Genomic DNA, 22,616 nt, shown 5'->3' on the forward strand with positions numbered 1-22,616 from the left:
GGGGATGACAGTGCTCCTCTTTTCTGTCTTCTGGCCGGGCTTTGGCTGGTTCTGGAGTCCCAGAAAGAAACTAGCCCTGGAACTTGCCTTCAGGGAGCTCCCAGGTGGTGGGGGAGGAGACCCAGACCCCAAAATTCCCAGCTATGTGTGATCAGGGCTGGGGTGGAGGAAGGGACCCAAGATGGGCCAGGTTGGAGGCAAGGGGTGGAGTGGGGAGGCTCAAGGATGTTCCTGAGATGTTGCTGGACATTGAGTCTGGGTTTTGAAGGATGAGTAAGGATTCAATAACTGAAAAAGGAAAAGGAAAGGCTTGTTGGCCAGAGGGAACAGCAGCTGTAAATGTCTGGAGATAGGACAGGGTATGGTGGATGCTGGGCCAGAGCATGAGAGCCCTGGAGCTCCCCCAAGGCAGTGGAAGGCAGGATCTGGATCCAACGTGTCTGAAGATCTGTCTTTGTCTCTTCTCTCTCAGCCCTGAGGAGTCCCCTGACCCTGTCCAGTCCCTTCACCACATCCTTCAGCCTGGGCTCCCACAGCGCCCTTAATGGGGACCTCTCTGTGCCCAGCTCCTACGTCAGCCTCCACCTGTCCCCCCAGGTCAGCGGCTCTGTGATGTATGGACGCTCCCCCATGGTGAGTCGTCAGGGTGGGAGATGCCAGGAGGTGTGAGCAGGGCCCAGGGGCTGGGAGGAGAAACCAGGTACACACCCAAAGACCAGGGAATTGGGAAAGGGAGGAAAGTCCTGGCCTGGCAAGTGCATGTGGGAAGATGATCTGAGGGTCTCAGTAGCCCCACAAGCTTAATACGAATAAGCACCTGTGACTGTGGAAGAAACAACTGTGATTATGTTGCGTTAAGAGAACCAGAGAACCTCAGCCATGGGATGTGAGGGTGTGCTTCAGCCTGGTGTGCAGTTGTTTGCCCTGATTTTTAAGGGACGTTGGGGATTCTGGTAGATTGTAGAGGAAGGACTACCCCAGGGAGAGGACTGGAAGTGATGTACCATGGGAAGGAGTTGAAGGAGAGGCATGAGACTCCTGAGCTGGTGCGTGGGCCCCAGAGGGCAGTACTGGGACAGATGCTTGCTAGAGTGAGCCATCCTGCAGTGGGTGTAGATGCCTCCAGAGGGAATAAAATGCCTGTCATTGGAGTTATTCAAGGCCTGAGGCTGGGTGGGCACTTGCAAGGGGTGTTGTAGAACAGAGGTCAGCAGTGTTTTCTGTAAAGGGCCAGATGGTGAGTATTTTTGGCCTTGCAGACCAGTTGATCCCTATCACAACTACTCAACTCTGCCTTCATAGCTCAAGAGCTACCACAGACAACATATACAGGAATGGCTGTGTGCCAATAAAACTTTATTTATGAAAACAAGCAGGGGGCTGGAGTTTGCTGACCCCTGTTCTGCGCATTGGACAGAAGATTCATCAGGATCCTTCCACCTCTGGGGCCGTAGGATTCCCCAGCCAGAGACCTTGGGGTTCCCTCATGTGAAAGCCTCCACTTTCCCATCTGTAGGATGGGTAAAGGAAAGGGCATCTCCCCTTTCTTGGGGAGGGACTGATAAACAAATTGGGGGGGGTGTTCTCTGATAGAGAGGAATATGGCAAGTGAGCATGGGAGAGGGCAGTTGTGGGTTTGAGTCATCCGCCCATGACACCCCCGTTGGCATTTTGGCAGATGGCATTCGAGTCTCATCCACATCTCCGAGGGTCGTCCATCTCTTCCTCCCTGCCCACCATCCCTGGGGGAAAGCCGTGAGTACCAGGGTGGGGCTCCCTGCCTCCTCTCAGGTGCTTACATTGTGGGGTGGGTGTTGGGCTTCCCTGCTGCCTTTCCAGAAAGTCTCTTCTGTAAGATAATCGGGGCTCCCGGAGTTGCTCTCTGTAGAGAGGGTTATGTAACAAGCAAAGCCTACACTAGTGGTTCTCAGCAGGGGGTAGATTTTGTGCTTCCTTACTGCCCCCCCCCCAACCCCAGGACATTTAGTGATGTGATATTTTTGGTTGTCACACCCAAGTGTTTCTAGCCTCTAGTGGGTGGGGGGCCAGGGATAATACTCAACACACTACAATGCACAGGACTGCCCCACCCCAGAGAATGACCCAGCCCCAAGATCAGTAAAACTTTCTGCCGTGACGGGAATGTTCTACACTTACAGCCGTCCAATCTGATTGCCATCAGCTGTCTGTGGCTTTTGAGCACTTGAAATGTGGTCCCTGCGACTGAGGAACCGAAATTTTAAATTTCTTTCAATTTAACTGGCCCTGTGGCTGGTGGCTGCTATTGGACTGCGTTCTCTGGAGCTCACAGGGCATCTTCCTGGATCCTCTGTTCCACGGAGATTCACTAGGTGCTTGCTTAGCATGCACCAGGCCACGGCCGGACCCCTTCCTCTTCAGGATCACGCTGACCTTTGATCCTGGGGCCCCGTCCCTAAACGCATGGGGGCACAGGCAGGGGGGTGAGGGTGGGGAGGGTCCCGGCTCCCCGTGCGTCATGCCCCACCTCCCGTCCAGGGCGTACTCCTTCCATGTGTCTGCGGACGGGCAGATGCAGCCGGTGCCCTTCCCTTCTGACGCGCTGGTGGGCGCCGGCATCCCGCGGCACGCGCGGCAGCTGCACACGCTGGCGCACGGCGAGGTGGTCTGCGCGGTCACCATCAGCGGCACCACGCAGCATGTGTACACGGGCGGCAAGGGCTGTGTGAAGGTGTGGGACGTGGGCCAGCCGGGCGCCAAGACGCCAGTGGCTCAGCTGGACTGCCTGGTGAGGGCGGGGCGGAGCTTGCAGGCCAGCGGGGCGGGGCTTATAGGCCGACCCGGGTGGACCTTACAGGCCACCTAGGGGTGGGGCTATGGGCCAATGGGTGGAGTTTATAGGCCAACCAGGGTGGGGCTTGTTGGCCAATTTGGGGCAGAGCTCGTAGGGCACCCACAGGTGGAGATTATAGCCCAACAGGGTTGGGGCTTATGGGCCAGTGGGGTGGAGCTTATGGGCCAACCAGGGGCAGGATTTATAGGCCAATGAGGGTGGAACTTACAGTCCAACAGGATTGGAGATTAAGGCCAGTAGGGTGGCGCTTATAGGCCAACCAGGGGGCAGAGTTTACAGACCTACTGGGGTGGTTTTTTCAGCTGGGCTCTAGCAGGCATGGCTGAGGGTGCTACCCCACGCCCTTGCTTCTCTCCCCTCCCAGAACCGGGACAACTACATTCGTTCCTGCAAGCTGCTGCCGGACGGCCGGAGTCTGATAGTGGGTGGTGAGGCCAGCACCTTGTCCATCTGGGACCTGGCGGCCCCTACCCCTCGCATCAAGGCGGAGCTGACCTCCTCGGCGCCCGCCTGCTACGCCCTGGCCGTCAGCCCCGACGCCAAGGTCTGCTTTTCCTGCTGCAGCGACGGCAACATCGTGGTCTGGGACCTGCAGAACCAGACCATGGTCAGGTGGGTGGCCGGTGCCCTGTGACCTCGGGCAAGCCCCTGCCGTCTCCCCTTTGTGCTGTGGGAGCGGCCTGGGAGGATGCTGGAACAGCACCTCCTCCAGGATGGACACCTGGGCCCTCCTTCCTCCAGGCAATTCCAGGGCCACACGGATGGGGCCAGCTGCATCGACATTTCTGATTACGGCACTCGGCTCTGGACAGGGGGCCTGGACAACACCGTGCGCTGCTGGGACCTGCGGGAGGGCCGCCAGCTGCAGCAGCATGACTTCAGCTCCCAGGTGCCGCACGGGATCTGGCAGAAGGGGGACACAAGCTCCAGGAATCCGGCTTCCCTTCCTCTCCCCCTGAGGCACCCACTTCCAGATGCCGGGCAGGACCAACTACCTGCTCTCTGTGCCCATCTTTCTTGTCCTTGAGACAAATTCACAGACCTTCCTCTTTAATTCTTCAAAGACAGCACAGGGAAGCACAAAGGAGCTGATTTGTATCAAGCTGTGGGGCTACTAAGACCCTCAGATCATCTTCCCAGATGCTCTTGCCAAGCCATTCCTCTGTTCCTTTGTCTCTTGCGTAGCTGGTTTCTCCTGCCAGCCTTCAACCCCTTGACCCTACTGAGAGCTCTTGACCACCTCCCCCTACCAGGACTCATCGTGGGGGAGCTGCTGACCCCAGGGGACAGATAGGAGCCGGACACAGAGAGGTCTCTATTGGGGGTGCTGTGGAAGGCCAGATTGAAGGATGTGGTGAAGGGGTTGGGCAGAATCATGGGGCTCCCCAGGGCTGAGCAAAGAGTCAAGGACAGGTCTCCAGATACCCTGGACCCAGATCCTGTCTCCCATTGCCTTAGGGGCAGGTTGTGAGCTCCTTGGCCTGTTCTTTAAGACCTCTGTGCTCTAGTCTCACACACACCATGCCATGTGATACCTCTGGACCTCCCCACTTACAGTTCTCTCTGGCTGACATGCCTTTCCTTTCCTTTCTCCCATTGGTAAACTCCTACACATCCTTCAAAACCCATCTCCAGTTTGCCCCCTCCTTGAAATCTGGTGGGCACTAGCCCCCAAACTGTTTCTTTTTTTACCTTTTCTTTAGCTTGAAGCTTCCTTTGATAGGGAAATCAGGGGTGCAGGTGGGTATAGTTGTCCATCCCGTGTCCCCAAAATTTAGATGGGTGGCATATGTATCTGGTGATCCCATGGTGAATATCTCCCATCCCACTGGGCCCTTCTTTATACAGGAACACTTCTATATGTCCAGGAACACGTGAAACCTTCCAGGCTTTGCTGTGAATTTATGGTTCTTTCCACACATGTCTCATTTGTCAGTAAGACTTTGAGAGGCTTAGGATGGGTCAGGGTCTTATGCCTCTCTGTGCAGCGCTGGGCATGGGGCACAGACTTATGTAGCCACCACGTACTTTCAAATCAAAGTAAAAATTGGTGTTGGCAAGTGGGGAAAGTTCCAAGTTGGGAGTCAGAAGGCCTGGTCTTTGATGGACTTGCTATATGACCTTGAGCTGGATGTGGCCTCAGCTTCCCTTCCACCATCTGCTAAAGGGGAGCTACCGTCCTTGCTGGCTTCGCCTGCTGCCTCCCTCCCTCCCTCCCAGAGCTGTTGTGCGTTCAGAGCAGATAATGGATATGAGGCCCCAGGGTTCCGTGTAATTCTGATTAATATTAATGATTCAACACGCAGTTGCCTGCTGTGCTCCAGGCCCAGGGCCAGCTGCTTCTCCACGTGGGAGCTGCAGCGGGAGAGTGTTGGACATCTCCCCTCCCCGCCCTGGCCCCCCAGCTCTGGGCATCCCCCCCACATCCCAAGGGGTTTTTCATCTCCTGTCTTCCCTCTTCACCCCCAGATTTTCTCCCTGGGCCACTGCCCCAACCAGGACTGGCTGGCGGTTGGCATGGAGAGCAGCAACGTGGAGATCCTGCACGTCCGAAAGCCCGAGAAATACCAGCTGCATCTTCACGAGAGCTGTGTGCTCTCCCTCAAATTTGCCTCCTGTGGTGTGTGTCTGCCGGTCTGGGGTGGGGACTCCGGGGTGCTGGGGCAGGGTTGCCAAAACACAACCACAACAAAAAAAAACCCACGACAGAAAAAGAGGATCCCTGGTTTAATTTGAATCTTAGGTAAACAGCAGTCATTCCTTACTTGTCCCATTCTAAGTATTGCATAGGACATACTCTAAAGGACAAAGAATTAGTTAGCATAAGTAAGTAGATCCCAAGTATTTTGTGGGACATACTTAGCTAAACAACACATAATTTATTAGCATAAGTATGTCCCTCAAATACGTGGGACATACTTATACTAAAAAGCAACTAATGTGTTAGTGCAGATATATCTCAAATATTGCATGGGATATACTTACACTAAAATTTTTATTTTTATTTTTTTTAGTATAGATATGTCCCAAGTATTTCATGGAACTTACATATACTTAAAAAAAACCCCGAACAAACAGACAATGTACTATATGGGACCCACCGGTACTAAAAATGATGTGTGGTTGATCTCGGATTCAGATGTAACTGGGCACCCTGTTTTTATCTGGCAACGTTCTCCTGGGGCTCCCCCTTCTTGAAGGCCAGTTGGAGTCCTTTGAGGCCTTGGCTTCAGTATCTGGAATGTGGCGGGGAAGCTCGAGCATCAGCTAAGGGGCCTCCTGTCCCCCAGAGACGGGCAGAGGTGTGAGAAAGGGAGCGAGAAGAGAGGCCAGACCAGGCTGCCCCGACTCTGCCCGCAGCCCCCAGCCCTGGCTTCCTCCAGTCTGCCCCCCTCCTGAACTCCCTGCCCTCCTTCCCCCAGGACGGTGGTTCGTGAGCACCGGCAAAGACAACCTGCTCAATGCCTGGAGGACGCCGTATGGAGCCAGCATCTTCCAGGTACTTCGCGTCTGAGGTCCCCAGCCCCGCAGGACACCAGGTGCCTGGGGACCCAGTGGGGATTGAACAGGGAAGTGTCCCCACCAGCCACGAGCTACTAAAGCAGAGCGGTCAGCCCGAGGGCCACATCTGTGCACAGCCTGTTTTTGTTTTTAATTGTGATAAAATGTATATAAAAGTTGCCATTTTAACCATTTGTAAGCGCACAGCTCAGCGGCACTAAGCACATTCACACTGTCGCGCAACCATCCCCACCATCCATCCCCAGAACTTTCTCATCTTCCCAGACTGAACCTCTGTCCCCATCAAATACTGACTCTCCATCCCCTCCCCCAGCCCCTGGCCCCCACCGTCTACTTCCTGTCTCTATGGATTTGATGACTCATATGAGTGGGATCACACAAGATTTATCCTTTTGTGTCTGGCTTCTCTCACTGAGCGTCATGTTCCCAAGGTCCATGAACGTTGTAGCAGGTGTCAGAATCTCCTTCCCTTTTAAGGCTAATATTCCACTGTATGGATGGACCACATTGTGTTTATCCATCACCTGTCGATGGACACTAGGGTTGTTTCCACTTTTTGGCTGCTGTGAACATTCATGTACAAGTTCTCGTGTGCATGCATGTTTTCATTTCTCCTGGGCAGATATCTTGGAGTGGAATTGCTGATAATTGTTTAATCTTTGGAGAAACTGCCAGACCGTTTTCCAAATTTTCTGTTCCCACTAGCAGAGTGTGAGAGTTCCGATTTCTCCCCATCCTCAACAACACTTGTTCTGTTGTCTTTCTTATAGCCATCCTGCTGGATGTGGAGTGGTTTTTACATTTTTTAAAGGGTTGTAAAAGAAAAAGGAGATGATGTAACACAGACTGATTTGGTCTCTGGACCTATGGCCAGAGCGCATTTGGACTTAAATGAGCTTTCAGGTCAAAGCCTAAAAATTTACTATTGGCCCCTTTACAGAAAAAGTTTGCAGAGCGCTGGTGTAGGTCATCCTGCTGTGAGCTCAGCCCTCTGCTGTGCTGTGTGGCCTCATGCTTGGTGCACACCCTCTCTGAGCTTCCCAGGAAAGGGCAGTTCTCCTGTTCCAGAGAACCGAGGTCTCACTCTTCCCAGGAGCATTGTCACCTGTCCAGAGGCTCAGCTCCAAAGGACCTTTCTCTGGAAAATGTGTCACCCTCCTTCCCTCCCCCCTGCTAGGCTCCCCACACTGATAGGACTCCCCTGAGTCCTATCTTGGGCCCAGCCTGGACCACAGATTCACCCTTGTGGGCAGTCTCCTTGCCTCTTTGCTCTGAACTTGCAGGTGGTCGGGAGCACGAACCAGACCGTGCTGGCCTTGGCCGTGCTGGCCTTGGCCGTGCCTCACTCTCCCTTCTCTCTCCCCCTTCCCCTTCCTGTCAACAGTCCAAGGAGTCATCCTCCGTGCTGAGCTGTGACATCTCCGGGAATAACAAGTACATCGTGACAGGCTCTGGGGACAAGAAGGCCACCGTGTATGAGGTGGTCTACTGAGACACCACTCTTCCTGCACCCCTGGCCTAACTCCTGAGGGAGAGGCATCCAGGACCGCCTCTCCAGTCCTACTCTGAGCACTAAATCTCATCTGCTCTCTGGCTGACCCCCTTACGTCCTCCCCTGCTGGATGTGGGACCAGATGTGCAGGGGGACTTTGGGGAAATAAATGTATTTATCACAACCACCTTTCTGTCTTGGGCTGAGGAGCCAGGAACCTTTGCTCTTTCTGGGCACTGTTCCGGAGGGAAGGCCACTTGCTGGCTGTGTCAGCCTCTTTTTCCTCACCTGGACACTGAAGGAATTCATTCTGCATGAAATGCTGAGGGGTCGACCACAGGAAATGGGTGTTGTCTTGGGCAGTGTGGCTTCCATTGTGCCATGTAACAAACAGCCCCCAGATCTCAGTTGGTTGAAACAATAGATGTTTATTTCTCACCCATGCCCCTGTGGCAGGTGGGGCTCGACTCCAAGCAGACACTCAGGGCTCCAGGTGGAGGTTTTACCACCTCAGTGTGTAGCTTTTGAGGCCAACGTAGCAGGGGGGATGCTTTTACATCCTTGGCCCCAAAGCTTCACCTATCTGCTCTACTGCCAGCCTGTGGGACAGACTCACCCCAAGACCCTGCCCACGTACAGAGCGTTAGGGAATATGGTAGAGCACGAAGGTATTTGGGGTGCAGTCATGTTTCCTTTGAGACTCAGTGATAATTCCTAAGAGCCTGGCACACGGTGCCCAGCCCACGGTCAGGTGCTGAGCGGAGGTCACAGTCCCAGAGGAGGTGACAGCAAAGAGAAGAGCTAAAGGAGGAGAAACAGCCATTTGGAAGAGTGATGGAAGGATGTGCTGGGAACAGAAGGAACAGCATGTGCGAAGGCTCAGAGGTAAAGAGCTTGGCCGTTGTGGAAGTCAGGAGAGCAGGGACGTGGGGTTTCCTCCTCAGCTTCAGATCAGGCTTAAGCAGAGAAAGTCCGTGCAAATGTGAGCTAGATTTTGGGAGAGGCCGGTGGGGGTGGTGAAGCCATCAGAGCTGGGTTCTGGAAGTTCACAGGGGCTGCCACGAGGACCATGGGTTAGAGGGGTCTGGGGGGCAAAGTAGGGCTGCTGCTGGGAAACTTGTGGAGGGAGGTGGCAGGGTCGCTGCCGGAAACAGTCATGCCCAGGGGGTTTCTGAAGGCATGGGATGGAGATAGGATAATTCTCCAGTTAGGGAGACCAGACCCGTTGATGCCACCTGGGACGCTGCTCATCCCAGAGGGGCGGGGTGAGCAAATGGTGATTTCAGAGCCCTAATGAGAAGGTGGAAAAGTGCTGGCCAGCAAGAGCCACCCCTGTAAACTAGTCTTCCCCTCGGCACAGCTGACACTGGCTGCATAAAATTCTTGGTTGTGGGGCCGTCCCAGGCATTGTGGGGTGTTAAGCAGCATCCCTGGCCCCCAACCGCTCAAGGCCAGGAGCCCTCCCAGTCGTGACAAACCACGTTTGTCCCCAGACGTGGCCCAGTGTCCCCTGGGGGTCAGACTCACCCCCAGGTGAGAAGCACTGATCTAACGGGACACAGGTAACTTGGAAAGGACTGAGGACCCCATCCCTGGGACTGTGCAGGCAGGGCTGGGAAACATCTCTCCATGACATCAGATGAGCTCAGTGGAGCAGAAAGAAGGGCTCCAGGCAATTCCCTGGTGGTCCAGTGGTTAGGACTTCATGCTTTCACTGCCGTGGCCCAGGTTCCATCCCAGGTTGGGGAACTAAGATCCCACATGCTGCGTGGCGTGGCCAAAAACAAAAAAGAAAAAAAAAAAAAGAAGGGCTCTACGTCCAGTTCCCCCGACGGCAAGGGTCAGTGGCTCTGATCCGATTCTCAGGGAATGTGGACTCAAAAGGCTCAGAGACCCAGGCTGGAAAAGTCCTTCCAAATCTCCACAAGACGACCAGGGGACAGGATGCAGCACTGCATCCATGCTTTTTCCAAATGCTTTATTACACGTGACAAAGATCATAGGTCCAGTTGTGCTCACCCCACCCGCCCTGGCGAGCCCTCAGTACGTGATCTGGTACACTGAGGCGTGGTCCCTGGACCCCGTGGCGATCAGGTGGTTGCTGGGAGACACGTCGCAGCACATGACGGAGGACGTCTCAGGTACCTGGAAGAGTTGGGGAGCAGAGCGACGGGGTTCACCCATCCTTGCCCTTAACATCTGCCCATAGATTCAAACGTGGTCCCTGGGTGGGGGCGGGGGGTCTCTGCATTTGGACCCCCGGGCTCAGCCCAATGAATGCCGCCCACCTGCCCCACCCCCGTACCTGGACCACTGTGGTCCCCATGGGCATGCTGAAGACGCTGACCAGGTTGTCCGTCCCCACGCTCACCCACCACTGGCCTGGGAGAAGGCAGAGGGGGGCCCGGTCATAGGGAAAGCTGGCAGCTGAGGGCTGGACCCCTGGGGATCTGGGAAACAGGGAGCCCCCCACCTCCCTCACATCCCTGCGGAGAGCATCACTCAGGGCGGTTCCTGCTGATGAAGGCCTTGCGGGGGTCAGGAAGGGTCAGAAAGGGCTGGGTGGAGTCAGTCTTAGTGAGGCAGGGCCCCGTGGGAGGCTGGGGACCACGGCAGACTCCCCGCCGCGATCCTGGCCACTCACCCAGCGGGGAGAACTTGAGACCGAGGATGGTGCCGTCCTTACATCCCACCATGTGCTTCTGGCCCCCAAGGCTGGGCTGCAGCCACTGCTGGCCATTGGCTGTGCCCACCAGCACCCAGTCCTCCCAGGGGCTGGGGGACAGGCTCATTATCTGGGGAGAAGGCAGCAGGAAAACATTGTCCAGGTCCCAGCGGGGCCCGAGAGGTGGCAGGAGCACAGGGACCCATCCCCGGGGCTGACTGCCTGCCCGCTTCCTGATTGTGAGACCCCCAGAAAGCAACTTCACATATCCGGCCTTGGCTGGCTCATCTGCAAGATGGGTGTGGTCCTCTCTACTTTGTGGGATTATCACAGAGACTCAATGAGAATAGGAACCCCTGATACAGAGTACGAAAGCATCCAATGTCATCTGGGCAACTGGGGAAGATGTAGCTAAGGACCCCTCTCTTCAGAGCATCACTGAGACCTGAGGTACCACTCACCCCTGCCCTTCCTGCCAGCTTCCACCTCCTTCAGTCCACAGCCCAGCTGCTACGTGGCCAAGCAGGCCCCATCCCAGCTGCACACCTGAGACTCAAACTGGTATTCCTGGGGCTCCCCAGTGGTCCTCAGGTCCCAGCACCGCAGGCAGGCGTCCAGACCCCCTGTCCAGATGTGCCGGTCTTTGACAGCGATGCTCTTGGCACCGTTCAGGTGACCCAGCAGGTCCCTGGCCAGGAGAGGCATTGGAAGGGAGGTCAGGGCTGAAACTCTAAGCTTGGGGCCCCTGAGGACACCCCCCTCCAATCACACCCGGGTGACAGATGGGGAAACTGAGGCAGGCAAGAAGTACCACAACTGGGCTTCAAGGACCCAGCCACAGTTTGAACCTGGGTCTTCAACTCTCAAATGCAAGAGTTCTTTAGGGAAAGGGGCTTTGGCCTTGAGACTGCTGGGTCCCTACTCAGGGATCCAGGTGGGAAGCGGCCCTCAGGGTGGCCCCGCCCACCCCTGGGCCACACCTGACCACGCTCTGGTTCCGCAGGTCCCAGATCCTGACACTGCCATCGGTGAAACCGGCAAAGGCCAGGTTGTCCTCAGGGCTGGCGGCCAGGGCCTGGCAGGTGAGGCCCGCACAGGGCAGCTCCGCTCTCACGTACAGGGAAGGTGCTGTCAGGTCCCACAGGCTCACGCTGGTCAGGTTGTGGCCACCCGTCAGCAGGGCCGTGCTGTTTGAGAACAGCAAGCAAGTGCGCAGGTAGGCCCCCTGGGTCTGGGGTGGGCAGAGCCTGGGGTGAGCTTCCTCCCCTGCAGGGTGGGGGGCTCTCCCTGCTCCCACAAGCTCCGCCCCAGAGCCAGCCCTACCCTCACCTGTACACGCAGGTAGCTCTCTGGAAACTTGGCCTCCACCACCTGGCTGACCAGGCTCCACACCTTGACGCCACCCCTGCCACAGGTGAAGGCGTGCCGCGTGAAGCTGCTGACGGCCGTGGCCAGCACGGGCTCCCCATGTTCTAGCCTCCGTACCTTCTCCACTCTGTGTGGCACGGCCAGCTTCTTGGACTGCCAGGGCAAGGCATCAGGCCTATTCCACGTGTTTTCAAAGTCCTCAGGGTCCCAGCATCTTGGGAGAGGAGCCCGCCTGTGAGCCTCTCTGCCCGGAGCAGGGCACCTATCAAGCCCCAGAGGGGCTTCGTTCTTTGTATTTGGAGTTCTCTCAGGCCTCATTTCTCCACGGCACTCTATATCCTCCCAGGTTCTACCCACACCCCTCCAAGTATTCTCCTTCTCCCACGACCAAACACTGCTCCCTTCTGCCTGACATGTTTTGCCCTATCCCAGCAAACTCCTACTCATCCTTCAAGGTCCTAACCATTATGTCCCTTCCTCCAGGAACCCTTCTCACCCCCACATCTGGGCTCCCAACCACAAGGTTGGGACATACTTACATGGGCTTCAGAAATTGATAGGTTTTTACAGGAAGCTCCTGCGGGTGGATGAGGTCACAGCTGAGTCACATTCTCCTCCCGCCCCAGCCCCCCACAGCCTTTGTGTAGGGTGCGGGGGTCTCACCTGGGCCATGTGGGAGAACACCCCCTCTCCTACAGTGCCCCGTCCTGTGCTTCCCTTTCGGGAGCCCTCAGAGGAGTTGGGGGAGGGCGTAGCTGGGCTGAGAACTGGGCAGAGAAAAGAGTGGATCAGTGGCAGGTGTGGCTCCCCTCCCCCAGGGCGGGCTGCCCTCCTCCCACCAGGATTACCCAAAGTGTCCTTGGGGAGCAGTTTCACTCCCAAGTATCGTGGTGCTGGCTCCTGGCTTTCCTGCCCGCGGGAATTGGGGAGATCAGTTCAGACCAAAGGACCTGACCAGGGTTGGTCTGAGAACTGGAACACGGCAGGCGGGCCCAGGCAGTGTGGACAGGATGCTCCAACTGCCTGAAGTCCCATCCTCCCATCCAGGCGGAGCTGCAGACAGGCTCAGGTCCTCTGAGGGTATCCAAGGGCTGAGGGTGGGGGAGCCATGCCAATCCCACAGGCATCTAGAGGTCAAAGCCAGGGGGCCCAGCCGGGGCAAAGCCCACCCTTCCAGGTACCGAGGATTCCAGTTACTTACCTGGCCTGGCGCCTGCTCTGTCGCTATGACAACAGAAGGGGATGAGGGGGAGAAGCCAGTTCAACCGGTGCTGTCCCTCCACGCGGCCTGATTCCCCACTTCCCCTCACCCTCAGGGAGACTCACTCCTGCGTCTTGGGCGCTCCTGGGTCCCAGTAAAAATCTGCCAGAGCTGCTGTGTCAGAACATCCTGCCAAAACCGGGGCTCCGAGTCCCAGGATGGCCGCATGTCTAGCTGGTGGACTGTGTCCACTCCGGGGGTCTGCTGGAGCCAGTCGGATGACCTCGTGGCCATGATGTCTTCGAAGTCTGGTCCCTGGAGACTGGAGGGCTGTGGGGTCTTGGCCTCTGGGTGCTGGGGGTCCCGGTTGGGCTGCTCACTGGGGAACTCCTGGTTTCCCTGGTGCTGTAAGCACAGGGTCGTGAGGGACACGAGGATGTACCCTTTGCCCCAAGCCTATCCCCACCCTACTCAAGGACCCAGGAACCTACCTCCCCCAGCTGGAAGCCCAGGGATTGGTTGCAGATCTCCACTATCTGTAGGAAGTTTTCTGCCTGGAAGGGGAACGTCATCCCAGCTAAAGCTTCATTAAAGGACAGCCCTGGGTGCGAATTCCTTCCTACAAGTCAGTTTCCCTGTTCACAAAGTGAGGCTACACCCTTGAACGTTTTTGGGTGGATTCATGATCACCTAGCAAAAAGCAAGCTCTCGGTACCCAGAGGCCACCCTTGGCTGCGGGTGACAAAATTGAGCCCTAATGACCAGTTACCAGTATAATACGGTCGCAAGTCAAGTCAGATCTGGGTTCGCATCCCAGCTGCTTTTCTTGGGATGTTTGGAAACAAAAGCCTGAATGCCACCCCCTTGTTTAAAATGGTTTCAAGAAGCAAAGCCGTCTGTACACATGTCCCCCTTATGGGGATGACATTTGAAGCTGCTGAAACACTGCAAAGATCCTAAGAAACCAACGGTTACCTCTTGGGGAGCAGGGCTGGCGACGGGGAAGTTAGGGGCCCTGGTGGGAGGGTCACTTATTTTATATTTAAAATCAAGCCACGTGGCTGCTACCGATTCCAGATTTAAGTGAACAGTTTCTGTGGTCATGGAAGGCACCCTAAATTTTCTTTTTCTCCCTCCCAGCAGGCTGCCCATCTGTTCCTTTAGGACAGGCTCCCTCCTATGGCGCGTCCTACTGCTTTTCTCAAGAGCATTTATCTGGCCCAGGTACCAGATTTGTGTTTAACCTCTCCTTCCTCAAGACTGTACCTCCCTGCACAGCGGCTACTGGCTGCAGGTCACTATTTAAATATAAAGTTAAGTTTAATTAAAAATGCGATCCCTCCTGTCCCACGGGCCACATTTCAAGGGCTCAGCAGCCACGTGGGGCTGGGGGCTGCCAGAGTGGACAGCGAGGCATGAACCTAGAATGTGCCTGGCAGCCAGCTGAGGACACAGACCACACAAGACACGACCTGCCAGTACTGCCAGGAATTCGCTGTGAGGAGACCCACCTTCTCGGCCCGATAAGGGGCTCTACGGGAATGTGCAGCTATATTTAGTCCAGATGGACTAAATACAGTGATATGAGGAATGTTCTAGACCCACCAGCTAAGGTTGAATACTTGAAACGTGGACGGTGCCACTTGATTGCCAATTGAAGTGTAAATAGCCACGTGTGTCCCGTGGCTACTGCAGAGGGTGACACGGATTTAGTCTTGGGCCTCTGGCTTTGGAGGCAGTGCCGTGGGCCTTCCGAATGCACGTGCACCTCCATGGTGGATGCCAAGAAGCTGTCTGGCCCAGAGCGAATTCCAAAATCCTGGGGAAATATTGTGATTCACAGAAAGAAACAATTGCTAAGGAACGTGGCATAAGGCCTGTGGCTGTCAGTTCTGTGGAACGGGCACCACTGGCGTTCCCATTCTGCAGATGAGAAAACTGAGGCTCAGGGCATCAAAGTCAATTTCCTAAAGTCAGGACACCTGGGGCCCAGCAGCGTTTCCCTGCCTCCACTGGCAGCCTGGTCCCACCCCCTGCCCCTCGCTGGTTGGGGTAGGGGGTGGGGCGAGCAGGATGGTGGAGGGAGAGGCTGGAATGGAGGACCCCCTCCCTGAGCTCTGGGCGCTCCAGGTGGCTGCCTCCTAGGGTGGCGGGGGATGGATTCCCCAGCTGGGCCTCCCAGCAGCACGAGGCCCAGGGGAGCCTTCCCCAATCCTCCCTGGCTCCTTAATGCACAATTTACTGGCACTTTAATGCACTCAGCATGAAAAGTGCTGCTGCCCCCTGCCTGCATGCGGGTCCTCCCTGGGGAGAGCTGTGTGCAGGCGGGCCGAGGAGCCGGGGGCGTTGCCACTGCTGCTGCTCAGGATTTTAAATACACAGCAAGGAGGCTGGGAGACAACAGGAAACAGGGGAGGGGGAGGTGGTCCCTGTGAAACCACAAGTCAGCTAGGGATCACCACCTGGGGCCTTCTGTTGGGGGAGGAGGGTGCTTAGGGGCGACCCTCCTGGGTCCTCCTCATCCCCTTACATCTTATTTATTTTTTTTGGCAGCACCCCATGGCATGCAGGACTCCCCCGACCAGGGATCATCGATCCTGTGTCCCCTGCAGTGGAAGTACGGAGTCCTAACCACTGCACCACCAAGGAATTCCTCCCCTTATGTCTTGATACTCAGCACATGCTGTCAGTTTCCTGACACATCCACACTCTGACTGCTTCTCACCACCGAACTGGCTCGGTGACCAGCCTCCCGCACCTGGATGGTCCAACTGGACCCCAACTCCTATCCTGGCCCCCAAATATCCATCCTCCTCAAAGCAGCCACCAGAGGGCGCAAGTGAGCATCTGAGTCAGGCCCAGCCCCTCCTCTGCCCACAGCCCTCCAGGGTCCCACCTCCCTGGGGGTAAAAGCCAGAGTCCTCCCTGTGGCCCACAAGGCCCTGCACGACCTGCCGCAACCCCTCCCTGCCCTCCCCTCCTCCCTCTCTCCCCCCTCGCTCACTCTGCTCGGGACACACGGGCCTCCTTGCTGTTCCTCCAATGACCCAGGCCTGGTCCTGCCCCAGGGCCTTTGCACAGGCTGTGCCCTCTGCCCGGTCTACTCCTTCCAGACATCTACACTCCCTCTCTGATCTCCTTCAAGAGTCTGCCCAAATGTCACCTTCTCAGCGAGCCTTCCCTGACCACCCTGAATCGTAACCCATTCCCAACTTGGTTCCCCCCACGTCGCCTTGGGCTGCTCAATTCCACCCCTGCCTTGCCCAGCCCTCACCATCTGACACTTCTGTTTACCAGGCTCCTCTCACCCCAAGGGCAGCGGTTTGTCTGTGTTCTCCTTTGCTATTTCCCTGGCGCCTACAACTGCACTTGGCAAGGAGGTGATGGATACATATCTGTTGAATGAATAACCGTGTTCTGGTTGCTTCCTGCCCCACCCCGCCCCCGCCTCTGGATCTGTCTTTCCCTGTTCCCTGAGCTACCCACCCCAGGCCCCACTAAGTCGCAGACACAGCCCTGGCCCTCTGCCAGTCACATCTGGCACAGGCAGAAAGTCCTGCCAGCACCCAGGAGGAAGGGGCCAGGTGGCGGGAGGACAGGCGGGGTGGAAGCCATGCTCAGCCTGGGCAAGGCTCCCCGTGCTGGGAGCAGGGCCCCCAGTGCAGGCCTGTCCCTCCCCCCACCCCCGAGTGTGAGCCAGGCCCTTGGGAACCTCAGACACATGGAGACCGCATCCGGCCATGCCTGGCACATAAAAGCCCCTTCCTAGCACAGGCAACTAACCTGCGATGTGCTGACAGGCCCCTGGCCTCCTCCAGGCACGCGGGGACCCGCGAGCAGGACAGGAGGGAAGAGGCTCAGGACCAGAGATGCACTCCTGAGATGTGGGGGATCCACTGATACCCTGGGGATTCCACTTTGGGCCCCACCCCCTCTGCCCCCAGCCCTCCAGGGCTCCCACCTCCCTCAGGGGGAAAAGCTCAAGTCCACCTCCGCGGCCCACAAGGCCCATTCACCTGCTTGTGATGTTCCTGGAGCCCCTGCCGGATCTCCTGGAACTGCAAAGGAACAACAGCGGTCACACTGGGAGCTGGTCAATGGAAGTGGGCAAGAGTGCAGAACTGAAATGCTGTGCATGTTTCTCCCCAGCTGTATGACCCTGGGCAAGTCATGCTACCTCTCTGGTCCCTGCTCTCGTCAAATGGGATACTGCCTACCATACTCAGAGTAGGAAGTAATTAGGGAGACCCCTGGTTTTCATTCTAGGTATGAAGTGGAGGTCAAAGAGGGGCACAACCTGCCCTTGCTCCCTCCCTGCCCTCCCCTCCTCCCTCTCTCCCCCTCGCTCACTCTGCTCCAGACACACAGGCCTCCTGGCTGTTCCTCCAACACACCAGGCCCGATCCTGCCCCAGGACCTTTGCACAGGCTGTGCCCTCTGCCTGAAACAGCCTTCCCTGTTCTCTCTAGGGTGGCAGGAACTCCTTATCTACCATGTCTCACTGTGAACGTGAGACACAGTGAGACATGGTTTCACTGTGTCTCACGTTCAAGAAGCCCTTCCTGACTACCTTAGCTCAAAATCTTGGCTCACTTTCACCGCTTCACCTTCTATTTTCTTTTAAGCACTTACATTTTGTGAATCTTGTTTCTCTATTTACTTATTTGTCTCTCTCCTTCCCTTAGAGCTGCCGGGTCCTATGGGGTAGCCACTAGTCAAACGTGGCTCTTTAACTTTCAGTCAATTAAAATTCAGCTCCTTACAGGAGCTCAGTAGCCACATGTGGCTGGTGGGTGCCATATTGGACCCTGTTGATAGAGAACATTCTTATCTTTGTGGAAAGTTCCAGAAGACAGCACACAGTAGAATATACATTCCTGAAGGGCAGGGACTCCCATCACGTGCTGTACCCCTAACTCATCGACTGTGGGCTGAAGAAACTTCTCCTTAATTTAAATACAGAATTACTTGTTTTCACAGCAAGGTTATTAATTAAGAAAAACTCACATGAAGTTGTTGCTCACTGGGTTAACTCACTTGCCTAAAATAAGCAAAGTAAGTAGAGGAGAGGGTGCCCCCAAACCCGGATCCTGAGGCCAAACTCAACAGCCTTTCCAGGAGGCTCCTGAGGGGCTACCTGGTGGTGGTGGGGAGAGTAGGGGCGGGGCTTCCCGGAGAGGGCGGGGCTTCCCGGGCCGGGGCGGGGCGGGGGGGGGTGCTGCTCACCAAGTAGTAAGCGCTGTCCATCTGTGTCGTCAAGTGAGTGGGGAACCTGCCAGGAAAGACAAACCCGCTGCAAGAGGAGGCCTCAAGACCCTTCCCCAGAATGAGCCCTGCCCCCAGCCCCCCAGCAGGGCAGTTCTGGCAAGTGAGCTAGTCCCTTCCAGGTGCCACATTGAAGAAGGCGCCAAGACGAATATGATTTTAATGCGGTATTTTAAAAAAAACGTAATTGAATGCAAGCAAATTCACACTGAACAACAACAAAATCAAAAATTTAAATGAAAGCCAGGATCGGTATTACTGGCTTTCCTTTCCTTTTGCTTCAGCCTTCAATATGGCTCCTCCCGCCCCCCCACCAGCACTGGTCCTGTCTTTTGGGCCATGGAGACAAGGATGGGATTCTTTCCCTCGGTGGGACTTAGGGCCCCAGCGGGGCCTCCAGGCCCCAAGAATCGCCCTCACCTGGGGAAGTGCTGCTTGAGCTGATCCAGGGCGTTCTGATAGTAGCCGGCCTCAGGATGAGCCTGGAGAGGTCGAAGGAGGGATGAAGAAAACCCACAGCCTCCCCGTATCCCTGCCGTCAGGTCATCAGCCCCAAAGAGGGTGAGGTGGGGCCTCCTGAGGCCTGAGGGTAGTTTGCTTTCTCTCTTATTACTTAAGTACCCACAGGGTATCTTCCATCTTGATTTTTGGCCTAAAGATGAAAATATTTACTCTCTGGCCCTTTACAGAAGCTTGCCGGCCCCTGGCCTAAACTGTTAGCAATGGTTTTCCCCGGGAAGTAATGGTGGGTGGGGAGGCGCAGAGAGGGACTTTTGCTTATAGAATAGTAACTGAGTAGGTGATGTAGCCCTATGTTTTATCACCTGGGTAATAATGTTTAAAAAGAAAGTGCCTTAAAGTATGATGGGTTACTGTCCCCAGCTGAAGGCCTGGCCAGCCGGCCCATGTCCGTCCCTCAGGAGCAGAACAAGATTTGAGCCTCTTGCCCCCTCCCCCAGGGGCTAATGCCTCACCATCCTTTGAGGGTGCCGGTGGGGGCTGAGATGGCCCCAAGAAGTCAGTCTTCAGGCTGGAGTCACAAGGACTTTAGCCAGGGACTCTAAAAGTAAAGAGGGGATGTCAGATCATGAGCGCAGAAGGCTGGGCAGTAGCAGAGGACAGAACTAGCCCCACCCCACCCTCGGCCTCCAGCACCACCCACCTTGGTCTTCTCTCCTCCAGGACTCAGTCCCGGGCCCCCAAACCCCTCCCTGACTGCCAGCACCCCACTGCATTCCCTACATCCTCTGTTCTTTCATTCATCACTCTGGTGCTTCCAGCTGTGCTGATTAGTGGTGGGGACCCCCTGAGGCCTCACCCTATGAGGTGGGGGGCACCGTATGGTGCCAAACATACTCCCTGACAGGAGCAGTCAGGGCTGGAGGTACCCCAGAGAAAGATATCAAAGCTCAACCTTAGTTTTGAGACAATTTCCTAAAGCACGGGAGAACATCATTTGGAAAGGGGTTTTGAAGGATGAGTAAGAGTTGGCCAGGTGAATTCGGAGAAATTTCTCAGACAGGAGGAAAGAGACGTCTCTCTATCCCCAATCATTCCTGCGGCACCAAGCCCCTTCTTTACTTCGCTTCTGCCCCTCAGCTCCCCTCTAGGCTCCTCCCCAGCCCAGGGACCATGGGGCCCTCCAGGAGACTGGCAGGCCTACCCGCCTCCCTTAGGATGGTGGCCCAAGAGGAACGAGGAGGAAGCCGCGGGATCAGCCAAGTTCAGGCTGACAGGAAGCACGTCCCCCCATCCCCGGGGGCCAATTGACCCATTGGGCCCCGCCCCGCCCCGCCCCGGCCCCGCCCCCGCCCCACCGCCACCTGCAACGCGAAGCTGGTCAGTGAACTAGCAGCAGCTGCACGTGGGCTCGGGCTCCGCGGGCGGCCGCTGGCAGTACCGACCAATCGTGAGGCCGCTTGCCCACGTGGGCCGCGGTCGCCGTCGCTGATTGGTCAGCTGTCCCCAGCCTGTGGCCGGGCTGTCAATCAGCGCGCGGGGCGCCGCCGCTTAACTCTTGCGGTCCCGCTGCGGGGAAGGGCAGCGTGCAGAGTCGCAGGCAGGTTGGGATCCAGGGGGGGATGAGGATATTTAGAAGGGCAAGGGGCTTGGAGTCAGAGAGTGCAACTTGAGGAGGGACTGGGCGGTGTGTATTTGCCTTGTTTGGTGAGAAGCCCTGTCAATTTTTCGTCTTGCCCAGGAGTGGCTCATGGCTGGGGGTGGGGATGGGGGGAGTCTTCTGCACTCTCACTCCAATCCTTAGATCTGGACTAAGAACCTTTTCCTCAATATTAAATAACGTGCAATGCAAACGAAGCTTCAGTCCCCTTTCTTGGGGAAAACTCAACGGCTCCCTTTTATCCAGGCTTCCTAGGAGCCAAGCCCGGGGCTGTGCATCTTATCAGCGAATTTTCCCAGCTGCCCTTCAAGCCCGGGGACCGAGACTCTGAGAAATCTGAGAATAAAAAGCCGGAACTGCAAAGACCTTGAGCCTGGTACAGTTTTTCCAGGTTCAAGGCCAAGGAGGGAAGCGTAGTGCCTACTCTAGGCTTAGGGTAGCCTCAGAGATAAGTGGTGGGGTGTATGTGGAGGGATTCAGGAGTCCTGTTTTGGTGTGAAATGCCTGCTTGAGATGGGAAGTGGTCAGTCCAGAGTCTGGGGGTGAGAGGTCAACCCCAGAACATTGGCACTGGCTGTTCCTTCCTGGGCCAGGGAGAGTCTGTCCCCTGACTGCCCCTGGCTGGATCCCTCACCTTCGGCTCTGGTACAGAGGTTACCACCTCAGGGAGGCCTCCATCCCCCCTTTCTTATTTTTCCCCAAATCTGGTTTCTGTTGGAGCTAATCTTGTAATCTCCATGGCCCTATACCCTGCTGTGTTCAGAATTCACCGAATGCTGACAGGATTCTCCCACTTGCTCGCACCTGGTCACAGGCACTTGGGTGGGTATGCTGGCTCGGGACCCACACAACCAGAGCACTCTCTCTTTCCCCCCACCCAAGTCTGTGCTTTGCCATGGGGGGAGGATGGAAGGAAACGGGTGACTGAGGGTTCAGATCTTTGGATGCGTAGCCCCCAGAGGTTATGATGTAAACACACAAATTGGGTTTTGTGGCTTGTCTATGGAGGACAAAGTGAGGGCTGCCATGTATGAGCCACAAATAAAGGTTTTCACCCACAATCCCTCCACTGGCCCTTAATGGAAGTGTATTTTATTTATGGTCCAGACTGCTAATTGCCCCTCTCCCTGTTTGTAGACAGTCAGCTGGACATACCAGTTTATCCGAGGCTATCTTGTCTTCTACTGTATCCACTGGGTACCTGTGGTTATTTCAATTAAAATGAATTACAATTAAATAAAATTTAAAACTCAGTTCCTGGGGGCCACTGACCAAATATTGCTTAGTATCCACACCTGACTGTCCGCACTGCAGATCTAGAACATTCCCATCATCTTAGAAAGTTCTGCTGGTCAGTACAGATCTGAGAGTCTCTTTTTTTTCTTTTAATTTTTATTTTATATTGGAGTATAATTGATATACAATGTTGTATTAGTTTCATAGATCTGAGGTTCTTAAAAAAGAGAAATTCCTAGGTCCTTGTAGAAATCGGAGCTGTTTTATAGCAGCCATTTCATCCTCAATCGTGGAAAGCCCCCCGCACCTGGGGCTGGGGTGATCGTTGGCCCTTTGGCTGTTGTGGGCTCACCCCTGCTTCTTCCTTTAACTGTCCCCCCCGCTTGCTCCAGCCTGGCGGGCAGAGAAGCAGTCTCCCTGAGCCCTCAGGAAGGGGATGGATGACACAGCAGCTAGGAGAGAAGGAAGCAAAGATTTCCTTCTTGGCTCTCAAGTGCTGTGGTTTACTTTGGAAATCCAAGGTTTGGATGAAAGTTTGAGAGGAAAACAGTTTGCATTTCCAAAGCTTTGGAATTCCCTAGGCTCACCCCCAGGGACCTCAGACCTGGATGCCCAGAGGCCACAGGGTCACCTGGGTTGGGTGTAGACCAGGCAGAGGGCTCAACAGAGAGCCCAGGGTGGAGAGGGGCCTGTGGAGTGACCTCAGGGAGGTGACAGCTGGGAGGTAGTGACAGGTTTCAACCCCCCAAATTCTCTCCCCCATCCCCAGAACCTCCCAGTGGGCCTCGTGGGCCACAGACCATAGCCAAGTGACAGGAGTGAGGGGGAAGCTGCAGAAGCCTGTAGGTAAACGGCCCTCGTGTCCAGGCAACAGATGAATGACCAAGAAGCAGCAGGACAGGGACCCTCCAGGGA

At 55.8% G+C, this 22,616-nt stretch overlaps 2 protein-coding genes across 12 annotated transcripts in view; one reads left to right on the forward strand and one right to left on the reverse strand.

Annotated features, from left to right (window-relative positions):
• TLE2 (TLE family member 2, transcriptional corepressor) overlaps positions 1–8,034 on the forward strand; it is a 31,651-nt gene extending 23,617 nt beyond the window's left edge. For 5 of the 6 annotated variants that reach the window (XM_032626307.1, XM_032626309.1, XM_032626304.1 and 2 more), the window contains 8 exons: positions 473–633; positions 1,679–1,755; positions 2,518–2,767; positions 3,198–3,445; positions 3,575–3,722; positions 5,303–5,453; positions 6,256–6,332; positions 7,740–8,034. In XM_032626307.1, the coding sequence (XP_032482198.1) occupies positions 473–633; positions 1,679–1,755; positions 2,518–2,767; positions 3,198–3,445; positions 3,575–3,722; positions 5,303–5,453; positions 6,256–6,332; positions 7,740–7,847 (1,220 nt within the window). In that variant the 3' untranslated portion in view covers positions 7,848–8,034. The remainder of the gene's footprint in view (positions 1–472; positions 634–1,678; positions 1,756–2,517; positions 2,768–3,197; positions 3,446–3,574; positions 3,723–5,302; positions 5,454–6,255; positions 6,333–7,739) is intronic. The other variant, XM_032626306.1, reaches the window with a different exon arrangement.
• Positions 8,035–9,809: 1,775 nt separating this feature from the next.
• On the reverse strand, positions 9,810–20,087 carry TLE6 (TLE family member 6, subcortical maternal complex member). 6 transcript variants are annotated; one of them, XM_032627321.1, is made up of 17 exons: positions 20,010–20,087; positions 19,321–19,406; positions 18,767–18,828; positions 18,308–18,353; positions 17,098–17,139; positions 13,573–13,635; positions 13,207–13,486; positions 13,082–13,104; positions 12,729–12,789; positions 12,544–12,647; positions 12,420–12,457; positions 11,842–12,094; positions 11,493–11,743; positions 11,059–11,200; positions 10,492–10,642; positions 10,153–10,229; positions 9,810–9,992 (listed from the first exon to the last, which is right to left on the reverse strand). In XM_032627321.1, the coding sequence occupies exons 2-17, from the start codon at positions 19,321–19,323 to the stop codon at positions 9,888–9,890; spliced, it is 1,701 nt and encodes a 566-aa protein (XP_032483212.1). In that variant the 5' UTR covers positions 19,324–19,406; positions 20,010–20,087; the 3' UTR covers positions 9,810–9,887. The 6 variants fall into 6 exon arrangements, with proteins under 6 accessions (XP_032483212.1, XP_032483211.1, XP_032483215.1 ...); XM_032627320.1 differs by lacking the exon at positions 20,010–20,087 and adding an exon at positions 19,509–19,541 and having other exon boundaries at positions 9,845–9,992; positions 12,544–12,789; XM_032627324.1 differs by lacking the exons at positions 17,098–17,139; positions 18,308–18,353; positions 18,767–18,828; positions 19,321–19,406; positions 20,010–20,087 and adding an exon at positions 16,376–16,405 and having other exon boundaries at positions 9,845–9,992; positions 12,544–12,789.
• Positions 20,088–22,616: the final 2,529 nt, after the last annotated feature.

Source organism: Phocoena sinus, chromosome 3, assembly GCF_008692025.1.
Source record: "Phocoena sinus isolate mPhoSin1 chromosome 3, mPhoSin1.pri, whole genome shotgun sequence".
Taxonomy (NCBI): domain Eukaryota; kingdom Metazoa; phylum Chordata; class Mammalia; order Artiodactyla; family Phocoenidae; genus Phocoena; species Phocoena sinus.